Here is a 20,651-nt window from a genome sequence, read left to right on the forward strand (position 1 = left end):
TGTTTCCGGATAGCGAACTTCGAACCGATTTTTTTGCTACGAACGCATCCAATATACCTCATTAGACCCTAGAACATGTTTGGGAGTGTTTTGGAGCAATTCGCTACTGCGCGAAAAACGATGCGAAACGGGTGCGTTTCGGTACCCGAATGCACTATTTCCGGGTAGCGAACTTACGATGGATTTTTTCATGACAAACACATCCAATCTACCTCATTAGAGCTAGAACATGTTTGGGAGTGTTTTGGAGCATTTCGCTACTGCCCGAAAAACGATGCGAAACGGGTGCATTTCGGCACCTGAATGCACTATTTTAGGGTAGCGAACTTCAAATGGATTTTTTGCAACGAACGCATCCAATCTACCTCATTAGACCCTAGAACATGTTTGGGAGTGTTTTGGAGCATTTCGCTATTGCACGAAAAACGATGCGAAACGGTCGCACCCGAATGCACTATTTTAGGGTAGCAAACTTCAGATGGATTGTTTCGCAACGAACGCATCTTAGCTACCTTAATAGACCCTAGAACATGTTTAGAAGGGGTTTGGACCATTTCGCTACTGCACGGAAAATGATGCGAAACGGGTGCGTTTCGGTACGCGAATGTTATGTATTACGGTAGCGAACTTCAGACGTATTTTTTCGCAACGAGCGCATCCAATCTATCTCATTAGACCCTGAACATGTTTGGGAGTGTTCTGGAGCATTTCACTACTGCACGAAAAACGATGCGAAATAGGTGCGTTTTGGTACCGAATGCACTGCTTCCGCGTAGTGAACTTACGATGAATTTTTTTCGCATGGAATGTATCCAATCTACCTCATTATACCATAGAACATGTTTGGGAGTTTTTTGGAGCATTTCGCTACTGCACGAAAAATGATGCGAAACGGGTGTGTTTCGATACCCGAATGCACTATTTCCAAGTAGCAAAATTCAGACAGATTTTTTCGCAACGAATGCATCCAATATACATTAGACCCTAGAACATGTTTGGGTGTGTTTTGGAGCATTTCACTACTGCACGAAAAATGATGCGAAACGGGTGCGTTTCGGTACCCGAATCACTGTTTTAGGGTAGCGAACTTCAGGCGGATTTTTTGGCAACGAACACATCGAATCTACCTCTTTAGACCCTAGAACATGTTTGGGAATGTATTTGGAGCATTTCACTGCTGCACGAAAAACGATACGAAACGGGTCTGTTTCGGTACGCGAATGCACTGTTTTAGGGCGGCGAACATCAGATGGATTTTTTCGCAACGAATGCATCCAATCTACCTCATTAGACCCTAGAACATGTTTGGGAGTGTTTCTGGTGCATTTCGATGCTGCACGAAAACGATGCGAAACGGGTGTGTTTCGGCACCCGAATGCACTGTTTTATGGTAGTGAACTTCAGACGGATTTTTTGCAACGAACGTATCCAATCTACCTCATTAGACCCTAGAACATGTTTGGGAGTGTTTTGAAGCATTTCGCTACTGCACGAAAAATGATGCGAAACGGGTGCGTTTCGGTACCCGAACGCACTGCTTTCGGGTAGTGAACTTACTGCTTCCGTTTCGCATCGACCTGAGGTGGGTGATGAGTGACTAGAGCGGTCATTGATTGCTTCGATAGTGTTCTTGAGCAATGACACTATTATTTCTTTTGTATTATCCGCTGCGTAGTCATGCTCTTTTCATGAGAATCTTTAATCTCATGAGTTCACGACTTGTCTTTTGAAGCTCATTTATTTAAATTTCAGATTTGAACCATATACGTCATGAACTTGTAATCTTATCTATTTAACTTGTGTAATGCCTAAAATTACTCTTTATGGTTCATGTGATGATGTGCGATTGGTACGGTTGGTGTTGCTCAATCTTGAACATGTTGTGAAACACCTACCGCGGCTACCGGATTTATCTTTTGTTATGTTGAATTACACTGAGTCTTGTATCTCTAGGTGCGAGTTATCACTTACCGTGTCGCAAGACAAAGTGTTAGCTCTCGTCCTATTGATATAACCGTCAATTTACTTAATTCGAGTTCAAATTGGACAGTCCTTACATTATTCATATACAATTGATAAACAAATAATCAACAGTACATGGTGTTCACCGCACTTGAACTCTGGAATGGCTGATTCTGATGCAGATCAATCTGATTCCTGTGCATGAAAGTGTATGGTTTCAATGTGTGTCAAGTACAACAAAAATCATGTGTGTCATGTACCGCTATCTACATCAAACCCAGCACCGGTCCATCCTGATCCGGAACTCCCTCTTCCCTTGGGAAGGATCATCACACCACCCCTCCCTCTTGCGTTTGATGGTCTTCTCTTCTTTTCTGCCTCTGCAGGTCTTTGCTGCTGTTCAATAGAGGCGGGCTCTATACCATTATCCAAAGGGCCAGTTGGAGTGGCAGGATTTTGTGACATGGGCGGCTGAGATACTGAATTTGTGGTAGCATGCTGCGCAGTATTAACACCCTGATATTAGAATAATAAAACGGTGAGACAAGCATTAATAAGAACATGCAATTATGCACCAAGTCGAGACCAAAATGAAAATTATCCGCCTCCATGGTACCAACAAAACTACTGTCTACTGGCAAATCAGGAAGCTTGTCATCAAATGGGACTAATCCTTATTGACAGCACTAAAACAGAAATACCGACGGTGAGGAAACAATGATTTCACAGGAACTGGTTAATGAAAACATCAGGTGTTGGCCTTAGTGCTATTGACTTACTGAAACTTCGACAGAAGCCCTGCTGGGATTTAGAGATTCTAAACGCTTCTTCAGTTCCTCTAATTTTGTATATTGGGTAGCAGCACTCTCCTGGACCTAGTCAAATAAAACAAACAAGATCTCAAGAACATTTGTTGCAATGGTGAATATATCTTCATAAAAGAAAATTTTAAAAGCATACCAGATGGTTCAGATCATCACACAGTTTCTGCTTAGCATCCTCTTCGTCTTTAACAACTTGTGCAGCGGCTTCCCAGGCCTAGAATACCATATACACCTTAAGACATCAATATAGCATACAAAACATAACTTGACATTGTTAGAGTAACAGAAGAATGAAAGAGAAGCACTAGATTTTACAAATAAAACAGGGGAAAGAACAGTAGAGGTCTGATCATCTTCACATGAGAAAGACATTATAACTGTGGTTTCCAAACTAACAGAAAGTGCAATATGTGCATATAGGAAACAGAAACACAAATGTAGAAACATGCGGTAAAGACACACGTCCATTATTCATAGTGTTTAAAGTTTAAAAAGGCAATAGCATAATGATTGTATTCATCTGATCATAATGTTTCTTCTTAATACAAAATAGGCACCTCTGCTGTGTGTTTGACAAAAAAAACTGCTCCAATTTCATTCACCTAAAAAAACTGCTTCAAATGCACATAAATTCCACATATGAGATTTATTGAAACCTCCATACAGTACTAATATTACAGTTTGCCTAAAAGTGCTATTTCAGCAACAACAAATTTGCTTATGTCCTTGGAAAGAGAATTGCACCTTTATATTCAAAACATGGGCAGCCAGTAAATAGATATGGTAAAGAACAGAGACTTTATGAACAAGGAGCAAGTAAATGTATCAGATAATGATAGAATTATTAATATCACACTCAAACTTGAAATCCCCAACCTTCTTTGCCTGTTCCTCTTTCACCTTGGCTAAACGTATTTTCTCTGTTGATATTTCAATCATTTTCCTCAAATGCTCAAGTGCTGGAGTACCAGAACAAACGAAAAACAGGAACAAGTAATAAGGTGAGAGTACACAGTATGTAGATTGTAGAAGGTTAATCAAAGCACTAAAGGTTGTGTATAGAAGGTGAACTATATTTGCTATTTGAAAACCTGTTAGATACCTGCTTTCTTCGGACCAGCTGTCAGTTTCATTTCTAAAGTCAGGTTCTCTAACTCCTTTTCTACATCACGAATTTTGGAATAATTCTCCTGAATGTATCTGAGAAGACATAGTAAAATTGTAAGAGACACAGCACAAGCTTCATTACAAAAGGAAAATTGGCATGTGCACATATGCTCCCTATAATGCATTACTAAACATACATTGGTCAATATAGTTCCTGATTTCCCAAAGGAAATGGTCCCCAGAGATTATTACAATGTCAAGAAACACTTCTCTGTGACCCTGGCTGTGAAAAAGATGTGGATCTAAAGACTGATGTGACACATCACAAGGCTCCAACACTGATGTAAAGCTTTCGAGGTAATTACTAAGAACTAGTGGACAACGAAAAATAGAAAATTATACACTATAAGACATGTACAAAAGCAAATATTTGGGCATGTGCCTATATAATCATAATATTCATGTGCAATATATTTGCACGCATATCTCTTTACATAATTGAACGTCCTCACACCAGTCTAGGGAAGTCCATATATGTAAAATTAAATTAAAATAAAAAACTGTGAATACTTTTATATAAAAAAGCTCAGCTGGAGGAGAAAAGAGCACCCCCACGGTATTTCAATTAAGAAGGACCTTGACAACCTTCCAAAAACACTTGAACCCTGGATTCACCCTATAGGGCTGCACCTTAACGTGGGGTCAACACACCAAAAACTGGGCCAGCGACCACATGCAACCACCTTTAGGTAGGAGGGCCCAAACCAGAGCACAGCTCGGCGGTCACCTCCACAGGCCAGCGCTCTGCCACTATTTTTATAGGCTGTCAACGAGGAGGGGATTTTTTAACAAGACCTGAAATTCACTCCCACGGAGAATCGAACCTAGGCGCTGGAGGTGCTACTAGAGTGTTGCAACTTGCAACCACTACACTACAAGCCCTTTTGTACTAATATATATCAGACACAACACTGATCCCAAATGTAAAAAAGATGAGAACATAACTGAACAGATCAATAAAAACAGAGTAATACAAAATGAGTGATTGGTCCCACATGGAACAGAGCAAGTTCAAGCACATGGCTGTTCTCATGATTATGATACATTGAATATGGCCCCAAGTGTTCAAGGAAGTGCAATATTGATGACCTTTTTCCATGAAAAGGAAGAATAACTGAACTTCTTAATCATTAATTAGTTGAAGGGTCTGCAAGGTTGTTGGGGTGATTGCTTCGGATTTTTCAGTCTCGAGTTGTTCCTGCCGCTGCTCCCCTCCGTGGAGTAGGATTCAGGGCAGAGTGGTCTACCCTTGGAGGAGATACCCGCTCTTTCACCCAGGTGCTTTGTGCCCCTTCGAGACTGAAGCACTCCATGGCAGAGAGAGGAAGGTTCAATCAGAACAGGGCTCCCATGGGACAGGGGCGTGGTGGTGATCGATATGGTGAAGATTTTGGTTACCAGAATAGAAACTTCCAGGGGAGAGGGTTCGGGAACGGTGGTAGACACGGGGGTAGAAGAAACCAAACCCAGCAGTGACAAATAACTAACAGGGAGGATTATTAGGCAATGTATAGCCATGATTTATAGCTTTCCATGTATAATGATTGTATTCCTTGTACACCAAGCCATATTGGCTATATAATAGAGGTCAAACCCCCCCCCCCCCTCATTGGGGCGTGTGGTGTTTTCGCTAAACCTATCTCTCTACATGGTATCACGAGACCAGGATCAATCTGACCCGGGACTTTCCTTCCGCTCCACCTCTCCCCGGTGCGCCTAACCCTAGGAGCCCTCCTTGTGTGGCGGCGCACCTTCCTCCTGCGCTGGTGCCTCCCCTCCCATGGCTGACTCCTCTGCCGAGTCCTCCCTGTCCGTCGGCAGCACCCCCCCCCCCCTGGCGCCCCTCCTGGCGCCAGCGATGGCCCTATGCCGCCCCCTAGCGGCGGCCCGCTCCTCCACTAGGCGCCACCGGCCATCCTCCACCCCTACGCCACGATCTCCGCCAAGGCTCACGTCCCCATGACGTTGACGATGAAGACCTCCAGTTACTCCGAGTGGGCTTCCTTCTTCAAGTCCATGTGCGGCAAATTCGGCCTCAAGTCGCACATCGACGGCACCATGGCGCCCCGTCCTGATGACCCTGATTGGGATCAAGCGGACTGCTATGTCCGCTCCTGGATCTTCAGCTCCGTCGACGACTCCGTCCTCGACCTCGCCATGGAGGACAACGAGCAAACCGCCCGGGCCCTCTGGCTCGCCATTGAAGGCCTCTTCCGTGCCAACAAGCAATCCCAGGCGATCTTCCTCAGCCACGACTTCCACTCCATGACCCAGGGCGACTCCTCCATCTCGAAGTACTGCCAGCGCAAGAAGAACCTCACCGACGCCCTTCGTGACATCGGTCACCCCGTTCAAGACACCCAGCTGGTCCTAAATCTCCTCCATGGCCTCAACCCGCGCTACTCCAACACCACCGACGACATCCCGTCCTTCGCCCAGGCTCGTGACATGCTCGCCTTAAAGGAGCTTCGCCTTGCCAACGAGAAGATCTCCAACTCTACCGCCCTCCTCGCCGGGACCTCATCATCTTCGTCCTCCAGCTGTACGGGCGGGTGTCGCCCGCCGTCTAGTCTTGTCCAGACTGGCTCTGAGTACAGGAGTCTTGTAGGGGCTCTCCAGTACCTCACCTTGACTCGACCTGACTTGACGTATGCAGTTCAGCAGGTGTGCTTGTTCATGCACGATCCCCGCGAGCCTCATCTCGCGCTGATCAAGCGCATCCTGCGCTACGTGATGGGCACCCTGTCCTCCGGGCTTCACATTGGCACCGACCCTGTCCTATCCTTGACAGCCTACTCTGATGCAGACTGGGCTGACTGCCTGGACTCTCGACACTCCACTTCCGGCTTCTGTGTCTATCTTGGGGATAACTTGGTGTCTTGGTCCTCCAAGCGCCAGAGCACAGTGTCTCGCGCTGTTGCAGAGTGTTGCTGGCTTCGGCAACTTCTCTAGGAGCTCCACGTCCCCCGCACTTCGGCCACTGTTGTCTACTACGACAATGATAGTGCTGTCTATATGACAGCCAATCCGGGTCATCATCGACGCACGAAGCATATCGAGATTGACATCCACTTCGTCCAGGAGAAGGTTGCTTTGGGACAGGTCCGAGTGCTTCACATGCCTTCGTCCCATCAGTTCACGAACATCATGACGAAAGGCCTTCCAGTTCAGCTGTTCACTGACTTTAGGTCCAGTCTTTGTGTCCAGGAACCTCCCGCTGCGACTGCGGGCGGGTATTAGGCAATGTATAGCCGTATATAGCTGATTTATAGCTTTCCATGTATAATGATTGTATTCCTTGTACACCAAGCCATATTGGCTATATAATAAAGGTCAACCCCCTCCCCCCCCCCCCCATTGGGGCGTGTGGTGTTTTCCCTAAACCTATCTCTCTACAAGGATCATGAAAGACAAAGATGAAAGCATGGATAAGAACAATAATGAGATGGAGGTTGATCACACTATATCTGGAGGGAAAGATTAGGTAGGCAGCAGTCATGAGACGTCAGAAGTTCAGAAAATTGATAAGGCACAACAAGCTAGTTGGTTCTGGGTTCAGGGGCAACTTAGTGGAACACACTGAGGGATGCACAAGGTGTGGCAGGTTTGGACATGTTCCTGAGAACTGTACTAACCCAGTGATCTGCCCTAGATGCAAGTAGGAACGGCATAATGCAAGAACCTGTACAACTAAAATGTCATGGGAGTACATTGCAGTTGCACCCTTTTGTGGGTTTTCTGCTTATGGGCAAGGCTTCCACTTCACTGAAAGCTCAGCCATGACCAAGGAATCAGGAGACATGTCTAACAATGCGCTGATTACTATCATATCTGGAGATGCAACTGCTAGGCAAATTGAAAATGAATTTAAAACCACAGCCGGGCCTCAATCAACTTGGAGGTGGTATGCAAAAAAATTAAGAAAAATATGTTCCAAATGAGGTTCCCTAACTCAACGACCATTGAAGATCTTGCATTCTTCACTGAACTCAAAATGAGAACCATCCCATCAGTGTCATTCAAAGTGGAAAAATGGAATCCTGGGACAATTGATATTGCTTGGTCCTGGATCACTGGGATCCGTTATGAGAAAAGGTCTATTCCTAATACATGCTATGTGGCCTCAAAGGTAGGACTACCTTTGGAAGTGGATGAGCAAAACTTATACAAAAATGATTTTGTCAGGGTGAAAATTTGATGCAGCAATGTCTCAATGTAACTAAGGTTCCTGCTATGGTGGATGGGCTCCTAGACTTCTTTTTTTATGACTTTCATTTTCAGAGAGTTGTTGTCCAAGAGGTAGAGACTAACCTGGCAGGGAACAAATGACGAACTGAGGAGAATGACAAGTCTGGGGATGGTCACCCCTCGCCCAAGAAGCCTAGGTTGGGCGAAGGAAAAAATCAGAAGAATTCTAGTAACAACAATCAAGTTGGGTCATCTACTGCGGGGACAACATGGTGCACATGCTAGAGAAGCAAACCTGACGCAAGAGGGGGATAGTATTAAACAGAAGCAAATCTTTCCTGGGGTAGGATGCTCCAAGGCAGTGACGACAGCAGCGGAAGCTGAGGAAAGTAAGGATGAGGGTTTACTCATGGAGGATATAATTGCACCAGAAGGGGATCACCTGAGATTTGGCTCCTTCGAAAATGATGAAATTAAGAAATTGTGGTCTGTGAAACTGAGTGAAAACAGCACAACAGTTATCAATGAATATGGCAGTAACATGAAAACCTCTAAATTTGACCCTCTTGGAGCAATTGAGGCCAAATATGCCTTAAAAATGAGTAACCACGAGGCTAGCTCCAAATTAACTCCAATCGTGGAGGATAAAGAAGAATCTGCTAAAACCAAAGAAATTATGATGGAACAGGAGTCCAAGGAATTAGTGAACAGCAGGGCATGCTCCATGAGCCCCGCAAAAGGTACACAGGAGAAATCTGGGCTGGAATGGTCTAGCCAGGAAGAAATAGGGGTTGAAAATGAAGGAAAAGCTAATGTAACCACAATGCACTCCACCAATTGGGCTACCCTAGATGATGAGAATGCTATGACTGGAGAAACTCAAGAAAAGGGAGAAACTCATGAAAAGGAGAAAGGAATGGTGGGTGCTGACATGGTGAGCCAAGGGCGAAGTGATAAGGAGGGGGTGCAAAACTTCAGAAATATCAAGAACATCAGCCAAGGCGCAATGGGGCGGAACAGTGATCGTGATCAAGTGCAGGTGAGGCAAAGCGAAAGGATCAAATCTAAGATAGACACTGGAAGACTAAACTATGGCACCATAACCCTTCTGCCAAAAATAAAAGAGGCTAAAGATACAACAGTACATGCCTATCTGCCTGCTTAATGTGGTCTACAAAATTTTCACCAAAGCTCTAATGCTGAGGATGGACAAAGGCCCTGTTTGTTTCTGCTTAGCTGGACCTAGCTTATCTGGGTAGTAGGCTTATCAGATAAGCCTGAGTGTTTGGCAATCCTGATTATTATCAGTCAATTGTCTGTCCTGAGTGTTAAAATGACCTGAATGCCCCTGAGGCCGATAATAGCTCATTTTTGTTCTGAATATGAAGAGAAGTCAATAATTCTAATATCTTTTGCGTTTGTTAAATAGAAATTATATTACAATATTATCAAATGCATATAAAGATAATACATTAACCAAAAGATAGAACAGTCTAGTCTGGAAATATTAGTGATGGGTACAATAACGAATCAGGAAACCATAGCAGTAGCAATAGCATCGCAATGCACCCATATCCATGTACTGATCACGAACTACATCTATCCGTAGAAATCTATAATTTTTTCAGTAGTGACCATGAACTACTACTATCCATGTTTGAATTTTACGGCAGCAATTAAACATGGGCCAGAAATTTTTTAGCATACTGCGCGGGGTGTAGGAGGACAGGGACGAGGCACGCTCGTACGGGCGTCGGGCTCTGGGCGGCCGTGGCGGGCGGTAGGAGGCTGGACCAGTGCCTGACAACCGCAGGATGACGACAAGAGGGTGGGCGCTCGGCGGCAGGACAGCGGGCAACGAGGGGCAGCAGGGAGGCGGCGTCCACATTTGCAAACAGCATCCAGGCACTGGCAGCTTGAGGGCGGACGTGCTCAGGACGACGGCGGATCTTGGTGTCCCCAGCGCAGGAGGGTCGACGGTGGAGAGCAGGGAGGCAGGGGGAGGGGGGGGGGGTTCCGCGCATGGCTAGAAGGAAGGTGGGGAAGGAGGCGAGCACCTGCACAGGGTGCTAGCATCGCAGTTGTGGACTGGATGGAGGCGCAGGGGGCATGTGCTGATATGGCTAGATTATTGACTGGATGGAGGCGCAGGGGGCATGTGCTGATATGGCTAGATTATTGGATACTAATGGCAGAATAGATTGGCTAACTTGCCCTCCCGCAGGAGGCTCTGAGATGCTTTCCTGATATATTTTCTGCTTGCCTAATAACTCACGGCTGCCTTTATAGACTAGGCACCTAACAACCTGCTAACAAATCTAATCCAAATAACAAACTAATCTTATCTTCTAACAAACCAACTCTAATCTTATTGCTGACGAACTGGTGGCTCTGGCTAGGGCCGGCCCACTTGTCATAACACTTCACCACCCCTCGAAGACAGCTCATCCTCAAGCTGTGGTGCCACCCATTGCTGAAACTCCAATCGATGATGAAGGCGATGACTCATGCTTAGGCTGCTGAAGGAGGTGCATGCCTATGAGGTAGACTTGCTGCAGAAAGATGGGCGTATGCTGGTGTGATGTAGGATGTTGTAGGCACACATGTTCCACCACGATTAAACTGGATGAACCCCACCCCCCCCCCCCCTCTTGTAATGCCCCTGTAGTACGCTGCTGAAAGATATTGATGTTGGCCAGTGTTGATGGCAATAGCAGCCAAGTATAAACCAGCCACGCAACAAGAACTTGCAGGTGCCCGAAGCATTCCACACATCCCAATATATTGCCAAGGCCCTGCTGGACCAAACTCACCTGGCCCGCAGACTGCAGACCGAAGGCTCCAAAGGCCCAAGATGGTCAGTCCAATAGAAAATGGTCTGCTGCACCACTAACCCATAGAAGTTGGGACGCCCATTTGCAGGTCAACGCCAGCCACGGCCTCAACGCCTCCCTCCTTCACGAAGCAGATTGGACCTGGCTGATCTTCACGGCGGATTGTCAATGGCCAGAATCGTAGGACAGCGGAGGCCAGTGGGAAATTGAGGTGGCCACAACCACGGAGACGGAGACGCCGTGCAGAAGCTTGATGTTGAAGCTGGCAGTTTGTTGACGCGCGGAGATGGCAACCATGGAGATGTAGGCTGTTAGAGTATATTAGGCAACTCCAGATATGGTTAGTTTAGGATTGATTGTAATCCCGGAATAACCTTCCTTATCTCTAGGAGAGGCTACTTGACCTCTAAGCCATGTACTCCTATACAATCAGCCCATGGGGCTCAAGCAATACAACCCACGCATTATACACAATCTTACATGGTATCACAAGTCTAGGTTCAAACCCTAGATCTCTGGCTTCCGCTGCCCTCGCGCCGCCGCCGGGGAGATCGATCTCCGCCGGGGACAGCGCCCTCGTAGGATGCGCAGCCGATCCCTCTGATTCGCCGTGCCGTCGTGGTCAACAAGAAGCAGAGGGGCTACCTCTACCCATGGCCGATTGGATCCATGGCCACGTCGCTTGTCGTCCTCGTCGGGCACCGCGTCACCATGGGGCCGCCGCCGGGCCTGCCATGCCTCCACATTGTCGTTCCCTCCAGCTTTGCATCTGGATCCGCCGCCCCTCCAGCGCAATAGGCTTGGCGCCCTCTCCTACCAGCGCTGCCGCACCACTGCCCCTGAGCGCGAGTGCGCGGCTACGGAGGATGCCCGTGGGGATGCCAGGCCACCGCACCGCCAGTAGACATCACCATCGGGTCGCAGCGCTCCCACCCTCCCTCACCGGCTTTCTTCTCAGCACTGTCGGACCTGCCATCCCCTTCCTCCGCGCCACCTCTGCCGCTGCCTTGAGCGAAGGACGTGACTACGGGGGCTGCTCATGGGGCCGCTGCGCAGCTGGAGTGGAGATGCCGCTCAGGCCGCACAACATCGAGCTCCTCGCCGACGGGCATATGCCTCTTTCCTCCTTTCTTTTTCTTGTGCTCATGGTTGACCACAATAGGGAAGGGATAAGGGAGGGGAGGGGAAATTGTGAGGTGCACCCAAGATTGTACCCACGGACCTCTTGTTGCTGCTGTTTTTCTTTTTCCCGATCAGAGCTCAGGTTTGCATCATCCTGTCATTCGTCGTCGTCGCATCATCGTCGACACTCCTTAGGACGAGGTTGCCGTTGCACCCTCCCAGGCTGCGGCGGCAACACTCGTGGTCAAGCCATCATCGCCGGTGTCGTCGCCTTTTCAGGCGGTGGCGCCACCCAAGCTGCTGGTCCTTGTCACGCTGGCTCTTGGTCCGAGTCCACGCCTATTGCCGCACGCTCACGGACACCACCACCGATGTTGCTGAAGGAAGATGCATTTGTGCTCTTTAGCTGCACCATCTACCATCGCAGTCGGCTTATCGTCCTGTTGAACCTGTTGGCGAGAAGCTGCTGATTTTGTGTATCCGGGCGCCTTCGCTGACACTTCGAACCCACACCCTCCTCCATGGCTTCGACCACGTCCACCTTGACCTCGGCTACTTCGACATTAAGAAGCTATCATCTGCTTGACAAGCCTCGTCGGCTCCCATTCCAGCCACAGCATCTACAACGCATCGACGGTTGCGACTACAGGGGAATGTCAGCTATTTAGCTTATGCTCCAGTCTCATCGTCTGCGTGCTCCCGCTGACTCCGGGGGGATGTTAAGAGTATATTAGGCAACTCCGGATATAGTTAGGATTGATTGTAATCCCAGGATAAGCTTCCTCATCTCTAGGAGAGGCTACCAGCCCTCCAAGCCATGTACTCCTATATAATCAGCCCATGGGGCTCAAGCAATACAACCCACGCATTATACACAATCTTACAGAGGCACCACTAGTTGTAGTGGCCTCTCATGTGTGTGGCGACGCGACACCTGGTAGTCGAGTTGGCAGGTCGCCGGCGTGCATAAGCAACGGCTGCCTGTTGCAAGGGTCGATCGGGGCCACCAGCATGTTTGCTCCGCCTGATGCGATGGGGAATCCGGCAGCAGCCGCAACCTCTAAGATGGAGGCGCAGCTTGCTGGAGGCGCCTCTCTTGCGTGCTACGGTGCGTCGATCTGGGCATAGCTGGCTGCAGTTGTGTGCCCATCTTCGATAGCAACAAGAGGACGCCGCTAAGTAAGGAGGCCCATGGAGTCCGCCCCCTCTGCTCTGGTTCTGTTTCACGAAACCCAGTGGTAGAGTTGAGGAAATCCAAACGTCGGCAGGGCGTAGCTTCTGTCCCGAGGGTGCTGGTGGTGAAGAGGGCACTGGGACCAATGCTGCTGCCAGGCCCCGAGAGGAGGATGGTGCTGCCTTGGTTGTCGTTGGAGCTGTTGGCGAGGATGCTCGTCGGGTGGATGTCATGGCCGTCAAGAATGGTGGTGTGATGGATGTCGCATCTGGTGGAGGCAATGTTGGAGGTGCTGTTGTTGCCGCTGATGACATTGGAGTAATAGATCGCGCCACGGATGTCGCGACTGACGGGAATGCTATTGAGGATGCGAAAGAGGAGCCCATCTTAGGTGAGGATCTCGGTGATGGCAGCAGATGCAGTCGCAAGCAGCACTACTGGCATCGATCCAGTCATCAGGGATGGTGGTGGTGATGCTGCTGACGAAGCAGATGCTGGCATCAGGGTTGTTGCAGCAATTGTTGCAGATGCAACGTGATGTGCTGTTGCCGGAGTTGCCGCTGGTGTAGCCACTTCCTCCATTGGTAGTTGTGCAAAAGTGGCTGCAGCCATTGTCATCACGGCTGAAGGGGATGATGACGGGGATGCTGCTGCAGCAGAGGCTGAAGAAGTCAAAATGGACATGATGATGGAGTCGATCGTGGCAGTGATCCTGTCAACCGTGGCTGCAAGGTTGGCTTTGGTGATGGGTTCTCCCATGATCGACAAGAGATGGGCAGCGGCAAGAATCTTGCGTGGAAAGCACAGGAGGAGATGTAGGATGGAATCAATCTAATTTGGCGCAGGAGGAATTTTTTTTTTTTTTTGCTGCTGGCAGGGTCGCAAGATCTAAGGCTCTAAATACCAAGATGATATGGCTAGATTATTGGATACTAATGGCAAAATAGATTGGCTAACTCGCCCTCCCGCAGGAGGCTCTGAGATGCTGTCTTGATCTATTTTCTGCTTGCCTAACCTATAACTCACGGCTACCTTTATAGACTAGGCACCTAACAACCTGCTAACAAATCTAATCCAATTAACTAACTAATCTTATCTGCTAACAAACTAACTCTAATCTTATTGCTGCTGAACTGGTGGCTCTGGCTAGGGCCAGCCCAGTTACCATAACATGTGCCGATGGAGGCGCAGGGTGCGGGTTGCAGCATGGGGGCAGAAGAGGCGTCGGTGATGGATGGTTATCAGGGGAAAACGGTTCGCTTATGGCGCAAGCGAGGCTGAGGCCGCGTACCAAATAAGGCACACGCACATTGTTCCCAAGATTTTGTGCTAAGCCGCTTGGCTGGTAAGCAAGGAATAATCGAAGCGGTTGTGTGGGATTATGGCTTATTTCTGCTGGTCAGCGAGGAATAAGAGGAAACAAACAGGGCCAAAGTAATTGGGAGAATAGTGAATAAATGTCAAACTGCTTTTATGAGGGGGGGGGAACATTATGGATGGGTCATGTGCCTTCATGAAATTCCTCATGATACAAAGATTAGAAAAAAGGCTCGGGTGGTCCTTAAGCTGGACTTCGAAAAAGCCTATGACAAGATAAGCTGGGGCTTTCTTTTTGAATGCCTGAAACAAAGAGGGTTTAATGAAAATGGTGTAGATGGATGAGAGTTGTGGTTTCTAGTGGCACCCTAAGCGTTAAAATTAATGACTCAGTTGGCTCATACTTTGAGTGGGAAAGGTGTGCGCCAAGGTGACCCTTTGTCACCCTTTCTGTTTAACATCGCGGCAGATGTGCTTGCTAAGATGATTGGCATGGCCCAAAACGATCACCTTGTAAAGGGTCTGTTCCCTGAATATGTGGACAATGGGGTGGCCATACTGCAGTATGCAGATGACACGATCCTATGTCTCCAAGATATTGAGAATGCAATCAACATGAAACTCCTGCTATACTTATATGAGGAAATGTCAGGCCTAAAAATAAATTTTATGAAAATTGAAATTATTATGGTAAGTCAGGAAAGTGAAATGTTCAATTGCTCAATTGGGGCTTGGCCCATTAAACATCCTGGGGTTCCTGTCTCTGGGTCCAAGTTACATGTTGCTGATTGGGTTCCTTTAGATGCAAAGCTGTTGAAAAGGTTGGATAGCTGGCAGGGGAGCTCCCTCACTATTGGAGGAAGAACAATTTTAATTCAGGCATGTGTAAGTAACATGCCGATCTATTGAATATCTATATATCTTTTACCCAAAACCATAATAAAAAGGTTGTATAAAACAAGGAAAAGATTCTTTTGGCAAGGAGGAGGGATAAAGAAAAAATATCATCTGGTGAAGTGGTGTGTGGTGAGCAAGCCCAAAGAGATGGGAGGGCAAGGGATACAAAACTTAAGGAAAATGAATGTAAGCATGCTATGCAAGTGGTGGTGGAAACTGGAAAATGACAGTGGCTTATGGCAAGATATTGTGAGGCAAAAATATGTAAAGAATAAATGTATCTCTCAACTCAATTACAAAAACACAAATTCCCCTGTATGGAATGACTTGATCAAAGTCAAGGAAATCTATCTGAAAGGGAGAACAACTTAATCAAACACAACTGGAGTACATGCCCCTCAAGATTAAAATCTTCATGTGGTTAGTCATGCAAAATGCTATACAGACTAAAGACAACTTAATCAAACACAACTGGAATGGGAGTGACCTCTGTGCTTTCTACAGTGAAAAGGAGACTATTCAACATTTATTTTTTGAATGTCCCATATCTAAATATGTTTGGAGCCTTATAGCTGAGGTTCTTGGGGCCAAATGTAGGCCATGCTCTTTCGAGCAATTCTGGGAGTCGGCAAATCGTTTTCTCAAAAATGGGGAGCTGATCCAGTTCGTTGGTTTGTCAGCTGTATGTTAGGCGATATGGAGAGCGAGGAACAACATGTGCTTTGAAAAAAAGAAAATCAAGTCTCCTACTGAGATTGTGTGTTTTGCTTGTTCTTCTCTCCTACTGGGCAGGTCTGCAAAAGCTGGAACAGCAAGATGCGCTGAGGAGTGGTGCCAAGGCCCCTGAAGCTGAAGGAAGTGACACTCCACTACCACAAGCAATTTGAGAACAGTTCAGCAGAGACAAGACCAATGATCGGAGGAGCAGTGACATGACTTGAAGAAGGGGTGGAAGAAAAGTTGCAGCCTGAATGGTTATGCTGGTGATGGTGGCCTGCTAGTAACTCTTTTGCCTTCTCCCCCCTGTGTGGGATGGAATCGATGTAATCCGTGTTAGTTCTGCAACGTTTAAGTAGTGTTGTCACTTGTGTTTAACCCCATCAAGAAGCCCTGTGCTGCTCCCTGGTGTTGGCTTGGTACTGGTGTCCCAAAGATGCGCTGGTATATCAGTAGTATTAGTGCCATGGTGCGGTAGAGTCTTTGTAATTTCGTTGCTTTCAAAGTAATGAAATTCGGGGAACACCCTGTGATGGAAAAAAAAAAGTATATAGTGTATGTTTGTAATAGTAAGGCTACTAAAACCTATCCATGAATCAAAACTGTAGTCCGTTTCAAAAAGGCAAAATAGGCATTTTGGTCCCTGAACTTTACACCAAGGGCCAAGTTCGTCCCTCAACTTTTAGATAGGTCAATTTAGTCCCTCGACTCTCATTTTTGGATCAAACTCATCCTTGCGTTGATGTGGTGCTATATTTTAGTATGAGAGTAATGTGAAAAGTCAATTTTACCCTTGGCTCATGTAGGTCAAATATGTATATGCTCATACTCCCTTGATACATACACACAGAAATATATTTTTTTTAACTGATATAAAATATAGTTTCTAAAAAAATGTATGTACTCGTGCTGTTTAAAATCATGCATGTGCTCATACGAATTAAATTTCGATATGCAAAATGTATGTATTCGTACTTTTTCATGATATACACAACTTAATATATGTACACATACTCTAAAGCTGACATGTGCCCATATACTCGTGCTACAGTATACATGCTCTATGTATGTATTCATACTCTCTGGGTAAACACATATATGCTCATACTTATTTTGGTACAACAAAAATTGAGGAGGGGAAGAGGGAGCCATGGGTAAAAATGACTTTTCGCATTAGTTTTATGCTAATATGGAGCCTTATATCAGCACAAGGACATATTTGATCCAAAAACAAAAGTTGAGGGACTAGATTGGCCATTCTAAAAGTTGAGGGATGAACTTGACCCTCGGTGCAAAGTTTAGGGACCAAAATAGCTATTTTGCCTTTCAAAAAATATAAGAGGTTTTAGTTTTGTCTGAAGTCAGTTTATCTTATTTTGACCAAGTTTATAGGAAAACGCACCAACATCTAGAACGTCAAATCAGTTTCATTAAATTCACCATGAAGTATGTCACTATGTCTTGATAGTGCATTTATTAATTATTAGGTATAGTATATGTCATTATATTTTCATACAAAGTTGGTAATGGAGGAAGTATATCATGATTAGCAAATAAACACCAACGGAACATAGACGTCAGCGAGGGGCTGTCAATTTTACATGAAACCTTTCATTGGACAATAGACTGTCATTAACAGGACTTGCATGCCCCCATTGTGCTTTTTTGCCTTTTTTTTAGAATACACAGGAGAGCTGCGTATTTTTGTATTAAGAGAGAGATAAAAGGTCCAATTACACAACCACCACCTCAGCTTGGACCAAAAATGAGGGATGTTCGAGGGAACTCAACACACCTTAAAAGAAAAGGGGAAAAAGTGACCCGACCAAACTAACTTAGACCACTTCCTCAACCCTTCTTAGGTCCAGGGCTTTCAGCCCCTTAGCTCCAGCTAAGCACCATAATTGATATTAATCTTTGAAGCCCTGTAGGATGCCTATAATGCTAGGTGATGCCCCCTCAAACACACAAGCATTGCGGTGTTTCCAAATTGTCCAAGCTCCCAGAATGATCAGGGAATTAATCCCCTTCCGGTGCTGTTTTTGAACCTTCCCTGAGACCTTACGCCACCAACTTGCAAAGGATTTCTCATTGCAATTGGGTACTACTCCGGTCAGGTTCAAGGACGATAGGATGCTAAACCAGAATTGTCTAGAGAACACATAGGTGGTAAGGATGTGCTGTGCTGTCTCATCTTCTTAATCACATAGGGGGCATTGCTCTGGATGAGGGAGTCCTCTCTTCTCCAATCTATCAGCTGTCCAGCAGCGGTTATGAATGGCTAGCCATAAGAACATTTTGTAGTTACCTGGCGCCCATGATTTCCACAAGCGTTTCCAAGGTTCAAATGAGGTTGAGCCAATAAAGAAGGTTCTGTAGGCTGATTTTATGGAGAATTGACCTGAGGATTCAAATCTCCATTGGTGCTGGTCCTCAGTGTGGTTAAGCACAATCTTCTCCAGGACATCCCACAGCTGCAGGTACTCCACTAGACAAGCCATGGGGAGGGCTCCTCTAATGCCGGCGACCCAAGAATGATCATGCAAGGCTTGGGCTACTGTTTTCTTCTTTCTAATTCTCAGGGGGACAATTTTAGTTACTGTTGGTGCTATCTCTTCCAGGGAGAGACCATGCATCCATCGATCTGACCAGAAAAGTGTATTTTCCCCATTGCCAACAGAAGTTACCACCAAAACGGCAAATAAGGCAAGGCTGTTTGCATGCACAGGTATCTCCAGACCAGCCCACGGTTGATCAGGTCTTGTTTTCTCAAACCACAGCCACCTCATTTGCAGAGCCCATCCCATAATTTCCAGGTTATGGATGCCCAATCCCCCTAGATCGATTGGTCTAGAGACTTTCTCCCATGCAACCAAACAACTGCCACCATTGACCTCCTTTCTTCCTTTCCAAAGGAAACCCTTTCTGATCTTATCAATTGCGCTAATAAACCACTTTGGCACCTTGATAGCAACCAATAGATACAGGGGTATGGCGGTGAGGACAAGCGCACAGGAGTAGCTTGGCCAGCCATAGTCAGAAGAGCGGCTTTCCAACCTGGTAATCTGTCTGCTACCTTCTCAATCCATGCCATAAGATCACACTTCCTTAATTTCTTATTGGATATGGGCAAATCCAAATATGTGCAGGGGAAGGTTGTGGTGATGCAACGAAGAGTATTGTCAACCAATTGCAAGACTTCATCTTCGCATTGATTTTTTTTTTTGCGTAATTGAGTTGCCATGTTTTTTTCTTTTTTTTTCTTTTTTCGACGCGAGGCTCTGCCCCATTTCCATTACTCACAAACGGAAATATAGATTGTTTTGGTACAGAAAAGGCTGGTGAGGAAACAAAGAAAGGGACAGAGATCACTAACTTAGAATGGCAGTTCCAGTAATTTGAACAGTTCGACATGTTAATTATAGTTCCTATGCAGAATACTTTCCTACAACGTAGACGTTTATCTCATGCCCCTCACCTGTCAGCCACCGGACTCCCTCTGCTGTTTCTGCAGAGGAGTCTCGTCCCGAGAAAGAGTGAGGAGTATATGCTTCTGATCTATCCTTTTCGTATAGCTGCATTCTCACACATACAGCTGAAATTTCAACTCGTGTACACCCATTGATTTGCAAATGCACAAAATTTATATCCACATAAATGAAAAGGGCTAATGTAGATCCACAATTTCGCACAAGAGATTCAAAGATTAGGGGAGCAGGGGAACGGCTTACTTCTTCAGCTGCAGCTGCTCCTCCAAAATGACCTGCGTATAAGTCACCCGACTCACAATCAAGAACCCCCAGAACCCAGGAAACACTGAACCATTGACGAACTAAGAACGCGTCTGGGGTGGAAGGGAGGGGGCGTGCGGGATGCGGACCTTCTCGGTGTAGGCGATTACGGGAGAATCTCGGGCGAGGCCGTCGGGGCCGATCTCCGGCTTCAAGGCCGACGGCGGTGCCGGCGGCGGCGCCGCCATTCCGCCGGGATCTGCTGTCTACCCGTCGTTGCTTTTCTATTTCTTTTGCTTCCTTATTCTTAGGCTGACTTTATTTTTTACTGTGACTGAAGTAGGAACGAGAACGTAGATGGCAAGCCGCCTGACACATGAAGACGAACTTGGATCTCAAGCTAGCTGCTGCTTTCACAGTGGCGATAGATGTTATTCGAATTCGTCTCACATGTCCATATTTGTATTCATTTTTAATATGATTATCAAATGAATGAATTTGGATCCAATTTTCAGTGTTTTTCTCTATCCACTTCCATATTTGTATTCGACAAAAAATATGAAATATCCGATATCATCCGTATCCGCAAATAATAAAGTACCAAATGAAAATACGAAACTATCTAAATATTAATTATATTACTAAATATTAATTACAAATGATAATAATTTTAATATTGCTAATACAATATTTATTTACACCATTTAAACTATTAAAA

General features: G+C 46.2%; 1 protein-coding gene across 2 annotated transcripts; it reads right to left on the minus strand.

Annotated features, from left to right (window-relative positions):
• Positions 1 to 2,005: 2,005 nt before the first annotated feature.
• On the minus strand, positions 2,006 to 20,276 carry LOC101753920. 2 transcript variants are annotated; one of them, XM_012842945.2, is made up of 7 exons: positions 20,083 to 20,276; positions 19,934 to 19,965; positions 3,889 to 3,986; positions 3,663 to 3,745; positions 2,923 to 3,000; positions 2,742 to 2,837; positions 2,006 to 2,460 (listed from the first exon to the last, which is right to left on the minus strand). In XM_012842945.2, exons 1-7 carry the CDS (start codon positions 20,179 to 20,181, stop codon positions 2,215 to 2,217), a joined length of 732 nt encoding a protein of 243 aa, XP_012698399.1. In that variant the 5' UTR covers positions 20,182 to 20,276; the 3' UTR covers positions 2,006 to 2,214. The 2 variants fall into 2 exon arrangements, with proteins under 2 accessions (XP_012698399.1, XP_004983352.1); XM_004983295.3 differs by having other exon boundaries at positions 2,006 to 2,478.
• Positions 20,277 to 20,651: the final 375 nt, after the last annotated feature.

Source organism: Setaria italica, chromosome IX (assembly GCF_000263155.2).
Source record: "Setaria italica strain Yugu1 chromosome IX, Setaria_italica_v2.0, whole genome shotgun sequence".
Lineage (NCBI taxonomy): Eukaryota > Viridiplantae > Streptophyta > Magnoliopsida > Poales > Poaceae > Setaria > Setaria italica.

Coding starts and splice junctions, on each gene's coding strand:
- LOC101753920 (XM_004983295.3), bottom strand. CDS start 20,181: ATGGCGGCGCCGCCGCCGGCACCGCCGTCGGCCTTGAAGCCGGAGATC. Junction 19,966..20,082: donor TAATCGCCTACACCGAGAAG/GTCCGCATCCCG, acceptor ACTTATACGCAG/GTCATTTTGGAGGAGCAGCT. Junction 2,838..2,922: donor GTGATGATCTGAACCATCTG/GTATGCTTTTAA, acceptor TTATTTGACTAG/GTCCAGGAGAGTGCTGCTAC.